The 13,395-nt window shown below is 47.8% G+C and overlaps 5 protein-coding genes across 5 annotated transcripts; 1 reads left to right on the forward strand and 4 right to left on the reverse strand.

Moving 5' to 3' along the window:
• Positions 1-336: 336 nt before the first annotated feature.
• On the reverse strand, positions 337-864 carry CDEST_11837 (Putative CHAT domain-containing protein; the record flags this gene model as incomplete). Its single annotated transcript, XM_062927993.1, has 1 exon — positions 337-864. The coding sequence occupies one exon, from the start codon at positions 862-864 to the stop codon at positions 337-339; it is 528 nt and encodes a 175-aa protein (XP_062784044.1).
• Positions 865-1,067: 203 nt separating this feature from the next.
• Positions 1,068-1,337, reverse strand: CDEST_11838 (uncharacterized protein; the record flags this gene model as incomplete). The annotated part of the gene is made up of 1 exon (XM_062927994.1): positions 1,068-1,337. The coding sequence occupies one exon, from the start codon at positions 1,335-1,337 to the stop codon at positions 1,068-1,070; it is 270 nt and encodes an 89-aa protein (XP_062784045.1).
• A 287-nt stretch (positions 1,338-1,624) lies between these two features.
• CDEST_11839 (uncharacterized protein) lies at positions 1,625-2,404 on the reverse strand (the record flags this gene model as incomplete). Its single annotated transcript, XM_062927995.1, has 2 exons — positions 1,625-2,002; positions 2,129-2,404. The coding sequence occupies 2 exons, from the start codon at positions 2,402-2,404 to the stop codon at positions 1,625-1,627; spliced, it is 654 nt and encodes a 217-aa protein (XP_062784046.1).
• Positions 2,405-5,289: 2,885 nt separating this feature from the next.
• CDEST_11840 (Putative cation/H+ exchanger, sodium/solute symporter superfamily) lies at positions 5,290-9,054 on the reverse strand (the record flags this gene model as incomplete). The annotated part of the gene is made up of 2 exons (XM_062927996.1): positions 7,830-9,054; positions 5,290-7,734 (listed from the first exon to the last, which is right to left on the reverse strand). Exons 1-2 carry the CDS (start codon positions 8,049-8,051, stop codon positions 5,290-5,292), a joined length of 2,667 nt encoding a protein of 888 aa, XP_062784047.1. The 5' UTR covers positions 8,052-9,054.
• Positions 9,055-11,535: 2,481 nt separating this feature from the next.
• On the forward strand, positions 11,536-12,859 carry CDEST_11841 (uncharacterized protein; the record flags this gene model as incomplete). The annotated part of the gene is made up of 4 exons (XM_062927997.1): positions 11,536-11,799; positions 11,906-12,294; positions 12,386-12,453; positions 12,534-12,859. 4 exons carry the CDS (start codon positions 11,536-11,538, stop codon positions 12,857-12,859), a joined length of 1,047 nt encoding a protein of 348 aa, XP_062784048.1.
• Between the last annotated feature and the right edge of the window lie 536 nt (positions 12,860-13,395).

The following is a 13,395-nucleotide window of genomic DNA, read 5'->3' on the forward strand; positions in this document are numbered from 1 at the left end:
ATAGGATAGATAGTTGACATAATAACTTATAAGATAAAAGGCTGTGTGTCTCTATTACAGTAGAGATTACTATAACTTTAGTCCTACATGAACATATGCCGCCCATACTGACGGGTTCCCTTCATTACGCATAGCATAATCTAAGCCTCTAGGGATGGAGACATCTGCTCAAGAACCATATCCTTCTTTAACCCAACCTCCGCCCCCGGTTATGCGTCGCAGAAGTCTTGACGCATTGTGAACACGTAAAGCCACAGATTTATCCGTCCACCAAAGATTTTGAATTGTTTCGTAGACCTCCCCAGCCGCCTTAGATGAGTACTCATCATATATTATCTATAGCGATCCAACAACATGAGGAAATCCTGCTAGTCGGCAAGCACTGGCAAGATGGATACACTCGTCTTGCAAGGCGTTGGATTGGCTCTCTCCAGTAGAACAAGCAGAAAGAAACGGAAGCCAAGGAGCCTTTTTAAAAAGCTTTAGGGAAGTAAGATCAACAACCCTCAGAGGGTTTCCAACACAATCTTCAGGAAGCAGGCAACTCTTGGAAGGGTGTATAGGGTCTGAGATACCATGACCGGCAAGATGAAACGCAATGCAGGATTCGATGTGCTTCAAAACATCTGATTTGTGTGGCTGACTCATTTTCCTTGTTGAGATTGAAGAAGATAAGATGCTGTTTAAAATCTGCATCTCATCTTCAGCAAACAACAGCTTGCCGGGCGCAAGGCCAGCACGCGAAGGCATTGTATGCACGGACACGAGGAGTGCCTCGGAGGTGGGGCTCTGGCGGCTCTTATAGCTTGATAACTGTCGAGCATGCACAAGAGCCATGATAGACGTGCTATATGAAGAGACCATTCGGTCAATCGCCGTCTTGATGCAGCCCTCTTCGTGACCCCTGCGACATGAATTAGTAACCGGCTCAGGGGGCCCGTCAATATCTACCAAACATGGGGCCACCGGTTCACTGGTGTGTTCGGAGGATTACCAAGAATGCCAAGTTGATCCAAGGCAGGCTGTGCAACACAGTCCCAAAGACTTTGCAGCAAAGCCAGAGAACTTTAGCTTTCACCCTCGAAGTCCGAAAGTTTCAGGCGAGGAAGACGTAGCAACCAGATCGCGTGGGTATCAATTAGGAACGCGTCGCATCGAATATAGCTTGTGTTCACGACGATGATAGGACCAGACGAAGCAGCGGAGATCAGTTCCTGAGGCGTTGGTGGGAGAAGGAAGTTCTGAAAGTCAGGCTTAGCACGGATCTTGTCGATGATGATGTAAAAATCCTTTCTAGCTTCGCGCCGCCGTTTCGATCGTTGCTCTTCTGAGATCATACCTCCAGCCGAAAATTGGAGCAGTTGTTCCTCGTGAGGAGAATCAAGCTCGCCGCGAAGAGCCTCGACCCGAGCGCCGTATCCGACAAACTCGCCTACCCCGGTCGCTTTCTATTAGCCTATATTGTCTATATCCGATTTCCTGTTTGCCGTTTACTTAGTTTAAGCCATATAAAGCTATTCAAGCTGTACAATATATTGCTAACTCCCTAGTCAAGATATATGTCCTGTCTTTCCTGTTTAAATGATGAAATTATAAAAGAATTAAAGAAAATGATGAGACCATCTTATGAAAGCTTGCTAGCTCCTGCAAGAGCAACCTTAGTTCCAACCGAAGCCACAGTTCCTAGCGAACTACTTCCAGCAGACAGAACAATCATGTGGATACTGATAATGCCTCTGACTACACTCTGTAGGAATTTGGTAATGGCGTCGGTGTTGGTAGTAAGACCGAAAGCATAGTCCTGAGTCTCGGGGACATAGCCAACCGTAATGAAAGTGTCGTCGGCAGAGGCCCAGTCCCCTATCTCTGATGTCCAGGTTCCCCATCTAGAGTCGCCGAGCTGCCAGAAGTAGGTGAAATGGTCCGGCCGTTTGATGCTACCCCATGTAGAGCTTCCGACAGTGAGCGTGCCATTGACAGCCTTAACCGCGGTACCCTTAGCCTGCGACGAGAGGCTACTAATAGTGTACGTAATGTGAAAAGAGGATCATTCGCCGGCTTTGTCTTTCTGCATTGCGAGCTCGCCCAAATAGATTCCCCTCCATTTCTTTGCAATGGCTGCGTTGACCTCGTTGGTAGCGATTGTGAAAGGGACCTTGCTGGGGCCTCCTTCTCGCCAGGCTTGAGAGCCATCAGGCTTGTTGAACTTGATTTCATTGACGGTAAATTTGACGTCGTTAGGCAGAAGACTGAGAAAGACTTTTGTTTTAATCCTCGGGAATATGGCTCTTTCTCCGATATTCTGTGGCCCGTGTTCGTTTCCGTCAACAAGAGAGAAAGGAGAAGCCTTGACGATAAGCGGTGCCGCGGCGATAAGCGCAGTAAAGAAAGTAGATAAATGCATTGTCTTTTCCTGCCACTTGGTCGTATTTGGCTGGCAATAGGATTGATAGAAAGTATGAATTTTAGAAGGTCTAGTGATTTGTTTCTAGGTAGATTAAATCTTGGGGTTATACGATGCTCTTTTATATTTGAATTTTACTCCAAGCGTTAGTATTGTAGCTTTTTAATTTAAAGTCTCGTCCATTCATATCTCAAACCACCTATTTAGAAGATCATAATCATTCTAGCTAATTAGAAATCAGAACAATAATAAAATATTGTGTTCAGCTCTAATATATGCTTGCGTACGTGTACTGGGAAATTGCCAACAAAGCTAAGTTAAACTTGTGGCTGTAAGTTTGAACCACTTAAGGCCTAGATTTAAGTTAAGGCTAGGCAACAGCAAATAAAATTTAAGAAGGCTTAAACAAAGAATTGCCTCTCCTCGGCCGGCTAGTTCTTTATACAAAGAGAAATTTGTTAAAGAATCTTGATTTAGATACACACGCCGTTTGCAGGCATCTTAGAATAGTTCTCTCTTATTCTAGCAAATAGAATTAATTAAAAAGCAATATTCTCCTAAAATTACATATACAAATTCCGCTTAGCTTAGATTCTAATACAGTGGCTAGCGAATTCAGCAAGTCACCCGTCTGAACGCAGAAAAAACCTACAGGCGTATTCAGCCATCAGGCAGAAATAATCTCCTTTTGTACCAGCACTTTAATACTAGCTGGACTGCGCTGTAGTAGACAGTTGTCTTACCTAAAAGTGTAAGCCAGAATAAGTCACACAGGCCGGTTAGGAGCCTCTCAATCTAAAACAGACATCGTTCCTGCAGAGGAAGCACCGCCATCTGCTATACGCCGCACAGTCTACCAGACGTTCAGCATAGGGTCCTCTCCAGGCGCCGCCGCGCATCTAGCTCTAAAACTAGGGCTGTGGGAAACCTATCTGTACGACTAAGCATAGTCCTAATTCAATAACCGAATTCGATTCCCAATCCGCTCTAGGTATGGTACCTTCCTCAAAGAGAAGTCGCATGCAACTTATCCTACTTCCGGGCACAACGCTAGGCCTACCCTCACCATCAGATACTCGTAACAGGGCTCAGTCGCTGTTGTAAATCATTAGTTATAGCTTCGCCATACATACAGCTGTAGACGTAGCTCTTACTAATAATCTTATGCGTTTCTGCTTCCGTCCATCTTCTAAGAATCATGAGAACGTTAACCCCCTTGATCAGTCACACCTTATAGTCTCTCCACATAGAACGCAGGCCAAGCCCAGCCTGACTGTTGGCCGTGCTGTATAGGGCGCAACCTCGCATCGCAACCGCGTCGTCAACATGAAAGGCTTTGATGTCCAGCCGCGAGGGGGCACTGGCCCATATCGATACCTTCGTCAGAGCCAGAGGCTCTGAACCTCTCCCCAAAGACATACCACTGGCCGTTCTCGTTGCGATAAAGTCGCTCGTCCAGACCAGGCTGTTGTGGGCTACCACCTGAGGGAAGTCGGGAGTCTACAATGGGAGGTCTTGGAGTCGGCGCACAGACGTGTTTTCCTTGGCCGACAGGACCTGGATGAAGGGATGCTCGTTTCCGTTCAGCGCCACAGTGGCCATCATGCCTGGGCAGGCGTACACCACTTCTTAAGGATCTGTCAGGCTCCGCCAGCGCACCCGGGCTATAACTTCGTCGAACGCGGCGTACCACTCTCAAGGTTTATATTCTTAAGCAGTAAAGTAGCCTCTCACACACTCCAAGGTCTCTATTCATAGATTAAGGCAACCCTAAGAGTAGACTAGTTATTTTGTATTCCTAATATCAACTTGTTTAAATCAGGGTGCAAATAAGCATTTGCAGCACAGATCGTAGAGTAAAGAATGGCTAAAAGTTTTAAGCTGTAGTTAATTCAACAATTACACCTGGGTTTCTAAAATTGCCTGCCGAGTTTGTTTTCCATCGCCTTGCGCAAAAATGGAGACACCATCGCGCCTGCTCTGATTTCTGCCGCCTCTTCAACTCTATCAATCATCATTAGCTCTTCTATTAGTCTCAGATGACCGAATAATGCGTTAGATGCGTAGTGATCCTTGAAGCGCTCATTACCAGTGCTGTTCGCGGCTAGGTCTGTAACCGTCATAGATTCATGAAGGTAGAAAAGAGCCAAACCCATGTTCCCGCGCTTCTCCAAGCACCAAAAAGCATGGTAACTGTAAAGCCCGTAGTTGTCCAGCGTCTTGTAATGTCATTCTCCACGCGAAGGGTAATTTGCAGCTTCGATCAGACGACGACCCATTTGGCAGAGTTTGAGAATGTCGCAACCGCGCAAGTCCAGTTCTTTCGCCACATACATCATGCTGAGTGTCACGTCGTGGAAATTACCCGAATTTTCGTGGAATAACTTCACTGCATTATCCAGCTGTGGAAAGCAGTGCTGAGCAACCGGTGGGTACCCGTTAGTTCACAGAACCTCTTCCAGAACCTACTCGTCCAGTTGCTTCCCTGGTCACTGACGATAGTCTTCGGCATTCCATGGAACCTATAGTGTGCCATCAGGGATCGCTCTGCACAAGCCTCTGTCTCCATGGTCTGTATCTCCTCGATTACTACTTCCTTCGTCAGCCTGTCGACTATAACCCATAGGTACTCTGATCCCCTTCGGCTGGCGGGTGGTAGACTCATGATGTAGAGGCAGTTATGGAGCCTCATCAAGAACATGGGTATTTGTTGCAAGATTCCCACTTCTCGTGCTAGGAAAAGAAGGGGAATGATAATGGTGAAATGGATCGTCTGCATTGGAGAGTGAAAAAGAACTTGAAAATAAAATACGGGATGTCTTATTGAGTCTTGCTCCTGCCAAAGCCACCTAATTCAACCATTCACCACTCGAGCGGATACTAGATCAGCGTTGCAACGCCTGACCATCCATGACGGTATGCTTTGCCTGTACGACCAAGAAGCTCACGTTGGCAACGCCTATTCTCTTTACTTCCATCAAGACACCAAGAGCGATAGACCCAAGCGTCTTCCGCGGATCGGCAATAAACATCTCTCCTGCAGTCCTGTGGCCAACTTTCCGAGATACGTCGGAACGGCCGAGGAGAAATGTGGTATCCCTATTCTCTCCAGCTTGAAGAGCCAAATACTCGGCAACGATGGCTGAGGAAGTGATATCCTTCGTGACAGTACATGTAACTTTGTTGAAGGTGATGCGTCTGGCGACGGAACTATGGATGTTGGACGTGATATGTAGGAACTGCATGTTGGTCTCGTCATCGGCGTCGGCGGCGTCGACGATGTTGACCTCGAGGTTCTCGTTCTGTGCGAGCTGGATTCCGAGTTTCACGGCGTAGATGTCGTCGGCGGCGCCCGTATAGAGGACGCGAACCAACTTCTTGTCCCGTTTTTCTGCGGAGAAGAACCTGACGGTTAAAATATCCTGTGTGTCGGAAACGTTGATGCCAGATACCTGCCTGGAGAGGTGCCTTGGCTTCTTGGCTCCTGTGCCTGAGCTGTCGGCTTTTCCGAGGAGTGTTGAATCAATATATGTAGCCACCGCCGAGATGTGCTTTGCCTTGTCAAAGACGCTGGCCATGAGGTTGGAGAAGTCGCCGGTGCCGAAAGGATCTACTCCCTTCGTGGTTGCGCTGTAGAAGGAAGGGATCTCGGAGATGGTGCCAGTCTCGCTCCATGGAACGACGATGAGGTCGCTGTTCAGCTTGGTCGCCTGTGTGGCTAATGTATCGGCGAAGGAGTCTTCGGGTACAACGGTAATTTGACCAGAGATGACAACATCTCTTGTTGTGTTGATGGCTGATGTACCAAACGCCTTGATGACTGGATCCTGGCCAGCAGATCCTTCGATTTCCGAGACCTTCATGGCTGAAGAGTTGCGCTCGCTAAGCCCGACCAGACGTAGGCCGTGGATTCGAAGGAGTTCCTGCGGAGGTGATTCGTCTTCTGGGATTTGCACAGCATGCTTAACGAGACCTTTTTCTCCACCGTGACAAGGCTTTTCGAGAGACAAGCTTTGGGGTAAGGCAGTGTCCTGGCCGCTGGTGAAAAAGGATATGGTGGACAAAAGACTAGAAAGACCATCCATGCGAAGATACACTAGCAGTTTGCTAGCAGGCTCTCTCTGATCGTCATCTTCCTTGCTATCGACGCCGTCCTTCTGAGTTGGGGTGCCGTCCCAATTGATTTTGCCCCTCCTCCACAGCTCCAGTCTCTGTTGATAAGACGGAGGGTAAAGCCACATGACAAGAGGGGTGGTGGTAAAAGTCGTCACAAGCGCCATAACCACAAAAATAGTGAACATCCTTGTGCTGATAATCTTAGCTTGCAGACCGATGTTCAAAACGATCAGCTCAACATGACCCTTGCAGGACATGAGAGTGCCGATGGTGAGGGATTCACGCCAGACCATGCCGTTCATTCGTGCACCCACACTACCTCCAAGTAACTTAGAAAAGAACGCCAAGAAAATGACGGCAACAAGGTATGCCCAGGCTTTTCCAGTATCAAGCAAGCCTAAGTTGGTGTTGATGCCGGACCAGGCAAAGAACAGAGGCACGAAGAGGGTCGAAACTAGGTCTTCAATCTTCTCCGTCAGCTTGATGGCGAAACCGCCATCGTGGGGGCAAATAAGGCCGATCATGAAGGCTCCAAAGATGGCATGGACACCAATAATTTTTGTGAAAGATGCGGACGCCAGGACCATGATTAGAGTCAGGCAGACTATCCCTTGCGAGGGACCATGCTCCAAGCACTTTGTCCGACGAAGCACCCACATGAAGGCAGGCCTGACAACGTAGGCGACCAACAGAATGTATCCAAAAGAGACCAGTAAGATCCATAAGGTTGTCACTCCAGCGCCAGAATTGACGAGAGTGACACACAGCGCAAGCAAGATCCAGCCGACGACGTCGTTGGTGACTCCGGAAGTCAGCACGATGACTCCGACGGCGGTGTTGAGTAGCTTCAGGGAAGTCAATATTCGGCAAAGCACAGAGAAAGCTGTGATTGCGAATGCTATGCCGATGAAGAGTGCAAATAATCCAAAGGATATGGGTGTGACACCTGGGTCATCGCGGAACTCATTGTATAACCCATAGGCCAAGGCAACACCAATGCCGAAGGGTATGGCCATGTCCAGGGTTGCGATGCAAATTGCCGTTCTCCAGTTTCGCAGGAGGTATGATAGGTCGATTTCGAGGCCAACGAGAAAGAGGAAGAGAACAAGACCGATTTGGGCTACAAGTCGGAAAGGTGCCATGGACTCTTTGGGGAAGATGGCTGCAGTAAATGCGGGGATGCGGCTGAAGACAGAAGGTCCGAGAAGAATTCCCTGAGTTTTCCATGTCAGATTTATATTGAATTTCATGTCGTGGACGGGTCCGATGACTTGGTGACAAAAATTGACGAAATTTCATTGAGACTCACGGTGACAACTTCCGCTATAACTCTCGGTTGTCGAATCAGGCTCAGAGGCCAGTACAGTAGTCTGCTCAGGGAGATCACGATGACGGCTTGAATGATGAACATGACGATTGGGTCCGCGGGGTTGTAGACGGACGGGTCAAGGCCCTCAAAAATGCCACCTTGCGAAGGGGCTCTGCTGCCCGTTGGAGTGGGCGTCGCCACTGTGGACGCTGTAGTCGACATGGTTGATACCGTTGGAATATCCGTGTTTTTAGAAGCGGAGAGGCTGCCGCATTGAAGAATACTATGGTAGAGTGTTTTCGGAATCTCAACGGCTTCTTCAGACTGGAATGACAGCCAAGATTGGTCGACGGAGAAAAGAAGCGAAACTCAGGCAATCATGGATTAGAGGCAGCCAGTGCAGTGGGTTGAGGTGCTATAAGACAATCTGTGTTTAACTCTCCCAATATGATCTGTCCTAGGTCTTTTGTTCTCTTAGCTGCAGAGAAGTGGCGTCGCTGTCATGAACAGAATCGGGACCTTTCCACCCTCCGCTGCCTCGCGTAGGTCCATCTGATCTTCTCAAATAGATACTACGGCTTGAACACTGAGTAGCGGCTCATACCCTAGAAGAATTGTACGCCGTCTTCGGGTTGGCGTCAGATGCTTTGGGAGGGAGGGTGGGAGGAATCCAAAGCCTAGCGTTCAACGAGAAGAGGTGCCTTAGATTTTCAGGGAACTACTCCCGTCATGGGATGACAGCAGGGCCATGCTTTTTCCGGGGTCGTCACCAATGTATAGCAACTGGTAGCGGGGAGACAGGATGACTGAGGCGGGAAACTCTTCCCGATCGGCCGCCTGCTTGAAGAATACCGCGCGATATCGAGGAGAATGTGGGGCTCTAACTGTTTTTTCGATGGCTTTGGTCAAGCTCTTGGACCACAACAGCGCAGCTTGGACCTGTCATGGACCTCTGTCATGGAGCGCCCTAAACATAGAGATGAAAGAGTTGATGAGGTGTTGTTAGATTATTGTCTCTGCTTGCGGTCGTGTCTCGGCTAAAGAAGCGAGGTCCCAGCTGTTTGGACGGATGGGGCTCTAGACCGGTTCTTTCGACCATCCGCCGCGGGCCGTAATAGATTTAGCTTTGTGACGGTTAGTTAGGGTGGCTAGCGGAATATGCATGTATAAGTGAGCAGAAAAGAGTGTCTTATTTGTACTAAGAGGTCGATGGAATCACCACAGGCTTGTGGACTAGTGCTATCCTAATAAGTCTTCTAGAGCCAGGACTATGTAGAAATAACAGGCTGGCCTGTTTAAGTACAGTCAAACCATTCTAGATAGGCTATGTCTATAACTCGCATAGAAGCATGCAAGGATTCTGTCACCTTCCATCCCTACCGCTTACATCAGCAATTACGTCTTGACTAACACGTCTTAGTATGTACTGTATTAGTCTTGAGAGGCGATCGGACGCATGCTCCAGGCCCTGTCGCTGTTGATGCACTATAATAAGCAAGCAGGGGAGCGCGTTGCTGAACATCGTATCAAACGTCACTCCACCGCTCTGCCCTGATACAAGGTCTTTTGTAGGCTAATAGATGCAAGCATGGTTGCTTAGTACCCTCCTTGTAATAGAGAGTCCTTCTTCGCTTTGCTAATTCGCCATTGCAACTTCACGATAACAAGTTAGCAAGAAGAAGAAGCAATCAATAATAACGTCAACATTGAGGGGAAATAAACCCTATTATTTACAGGGCAGGCGGTGAGTAACATCCTTAACATCAGGGATTACAGCGATACTTCATGCAATCAAGCTTCCACTTAGCAGGAATTACTAAGCAACAAGTACTAATTATCCAAGTTACCTACGTTATCCAAGTTTTATCCAACATACCGATCATTGCCTTATACACTCTTAACCGTTTAGCCTGGGGGCCTTCCTTAGATAACGGCGCCGTTTCATCCATTGCGCCCACTGCTCAACAAGGTCCCGGGGGACATACTGGAGGAATAGGCCAAGCGGGGCTGCCGGTTGGTCCCGTATCCCTCGGTCCCGGGCCGGTACGTCAAAGGGTCTGAAGGTGCCCGGCCGCCCGCGTTCAACGGCCGGGGGTTCGTGGGGCCGGACTGTGCTGTTATCGCACCCCTCCGGCGTATAGTCGGCAGTGCAAGCGACGGCGAGGTCTTCAGGAAGGAGCTCGACCACAGTACAGCTCCGTACAGAAGCCCTGGAGGCACCAGAATCGCTAGAAGACATCGCGGCATTGAACAAAAAGATGATTTTAGTGGTGACAGTAGGGAAGAAAACATAGGTGCAAATGATGTTTCGTCATGTACTCATTGAATTGCGGGGTAAAAGCGGGTACAATAGTAGGTGTTTCTAACCCTAAGCAAAGTTGTCTAATCCCTATAGACTCTCGTCTAGCCGTAGTAGAGACGTAAGCCGAAGCAGCCCTCTTTACAGGTACTACAATTAGTTCAGATTAACGTGGGAAAGCAGTCCCCGACGAATAAAGCTTTCCTAGAGCTCTGCTGGGCTTAAAGGATTAACGTAGTATTCATCCAGGAACCCTAGATAGGCTGTAACGATGGAATGGAAAACAACACACACCCAGGTTTGGATTACTGCGTCCCAGTAGATTTTTGGAACGATAGGGAAACTAGACCTAGGGTTAAAACCTATACAGAAAGGGATGAAGTGGAAGGCCTAGCAGCAGAGGCCCGTCCAGACGAGGAAAATCACAGTCAGTAACCCAATTGTTCTGTCACACCGCCACCACGATCCTATCCACTTTTCTGTCGTCCATGCATCCTACCCATCATCTAATAGCTGCTTATCCCTCAGCCCACCGACGCCGAGTGGGTGGGCCAATGTCTCAGAACTTCAGATCTAGATTTTCTGCCTGGTCTTTTTGTAGAAATGTCAGGCGTCGTGGGCTGCGGTAATTGGATTCTCGCAGGCGGGTTACGCCAATTACATTTCTCGCAGGCTGTGTTGCTGGACCATACTAAGCCATTTGCGGAGAGAACAAGAACGCTCGAGGCTCAGCCCAAAACGCTAGCTCTAACCATATCAAACCAGGTCCTTACAGCAGCCTCTACAACCAGCTTCAACTTTCGACATTCACAGCACCGTAGCCCGAAAGGTTCAAAATCCCCGAGTAGTTTTAATTATATTTCTGAGTCACAAATACCTTTTGAGATCAATTTAACTATTTCGTTCGATCTTGTTGCGGTAAGGTCTTGTGTTGACAAGGGGGTCGAGATGCAGAGGTTTGCTCTTTTCCGCACCCCTTGGTTGTGCGCTTCATCTCATGCCCAATATGCACTTGACTTGGGGCTGGCAGCTTTCCTTTAGCTTTTGTGTTATGAGTCCTTGACGGCAGAATGCCTATGCTAATTAGATTTTCCAGCAGGTCACTTTTTCTGTCTGCGATTCGGGGTCGCTGTAGATTGTGGTCTTGCAGGAGCGCCGTTTGCGGACACTTCTTGCCTCTCTTTGTCCAGATTCAACCAAGCCTCGTACGAGTGTCAGTCACATGCTATGGCAGCCTAGATAACAGCTAATACTTCACGGAGTGCCCTTGCTACCGGCCGTATTCTATACAAACCGGATACTTCTCCACTTGAGACCTCGTTATCATCTTGGCTTTGTCTGTCGTACTCAATTATACCGGTTACACTGTAGCATTACCGATCGTGATAGCCTCCATTGAGCGACGCAATGGATACCGACATTGATCCAAGCCGGCCTCGTCAGATCCTCGCCATCTCGATTTTCTTCTTGGTTCTCACCTGGATTGCGGTCCCATTGCGAGTCTACTCGAAAATTGCTCTGAAACAAGAATTTGTGCTTGATGACAAGCTCCTTTGCCTAGTGCAAGCAATATACACGACATATCTTACCATGTCAATATTGGGCGTTGTACATGGTCAGGGTCGTGACGCAACGGAAATATCTCCAGAGCACAGAAGAATAGCTTTCCAGGTTAGTGCGAGCGAGGACCCATGAATGCAAGAAGATACATATCGAGAAATACAAAGACTTCTACTTCCAACATGACTATAACTCGATATTAACTGTGCCATACTAGTATTTTTTTTTCGCCGAACTTCTCTACATAACAACAACCATCCTTTTGAAAGTATGTGTTGGCATTCTTCTTCTACGCATCGCCATCATTTCAACGCACATCTGGATTTTACGAATCATCCTCTTCCTGACAATTCTCTTCGGAATGGGCTACTTATTTCTCGTCGTCTTCCAGTGTCGACCTGTTAGCAAATTCTGGGACGAAAGCCCCCGCTCGCCTGGCCATTGCTTCAATATTAGCATCGTGCTTGGGACCACTTTCACGGCAGCGATATTGAACTGCATTGCGGACTGCACATTCGGACTTTTGCCGTTGCTCATTGTTTGGTCGCTCCATATGCGTCGGAAGACCAAAGCCCTAGTCATTATTTTACTGGGGTTTGCGTCCATGTAGGTTCTACACCAACCAGCATCTACTGTCTACGTCGTTCGAAAGCCGCCGATAAAACCGTGATGATTGACTTAGTCTGCGTTGTAATAGTGCAAGTATAGCCACTATCATTCGGGCGATCACTATACCATCCATACTGAGTGAGGAAAACTTCCTTCGTAAGTCACCCAGCCTGCATGTGTGATCCAAAACGGGAAATAATCCGCAACGTGACTATACTGATATACACTTGTCGCAGGTGATACTACAAACTTGGCTATCTGGAGCGCTATAGAGCCTGGAATAGGCATATCAGCAGCCTGTGCGCCGGCTTTGTGTCCTATTGCCCGACAACTGTGTGGCAACAGACAACGGCAACGGCGCGAACGGGGAATCTGGCGGACGAGGCCTCTCCCAACAATCAACATCACGATTCCATTATCGAATAATTCATCGGGTCCAATGGAGTGCCAAGAAGAAACTACTTCGATGTACAAACCTGGGCAACCACATGAGAACTCTACTAACGAACGCCAAACGCCTCAGCTATGGCCGCGTACCAGGCATTTGCTGACTCGAACTTAGCCATCTGGGGCGTTCACACAGAGACAAGGTCTGTTATTTGCGCCAAGTGAGTCCATCTACTTCACATGCACTGCATCGCCGGTCTCGAGCGGTGGCCTGGTATGTGAGCCTGTACCTTTAAAGACTGCGAGAGTAAGAAAGTTCCAGCCATCTTACGAAGTCGACATATAGGAAAAAGAGAGTGCAATGATTTTAAAATATAAAAGTACTGCTTAGAGAGCTTTACTAGTAACAGGCATAAAAGAGGTTACTAGCCGGCACTTACTGCTAGTGCCTAGTAGCTTATTTTCTACCCCTATTAACTACAACATTAAGTTAGGCTATTTACACTTACTAGTAATACGTCTTATACTGTCTGCATAAAAGTAGAAACAAGATAGCTATAGCTAAGGAAATTAGGTGTTATAGTTAACCTTCTATAGTAGTATTTATTAGCAGAAGCTAAGGTAATAATGCTATTAAATAGTGCTATAAGTTATACTAAAAGGATTATGTCTTTAGAGGATATAGTAATTAGTTATATACTTAATAAGAGG

Source organism: Colletotrichum destructivum, chromosome 7 (genome assembly GCF_034447905.1).
Source record: "Colletotrichum destructivum chromosome 7, complete sequence".
Lineage (NCBI taxonomy): Eukaryota > Fungi > Ascomycota > Sordariomycetes > Glomerellales > Glomerellaceae > Colletotrichum > Colletotrichum destructivum.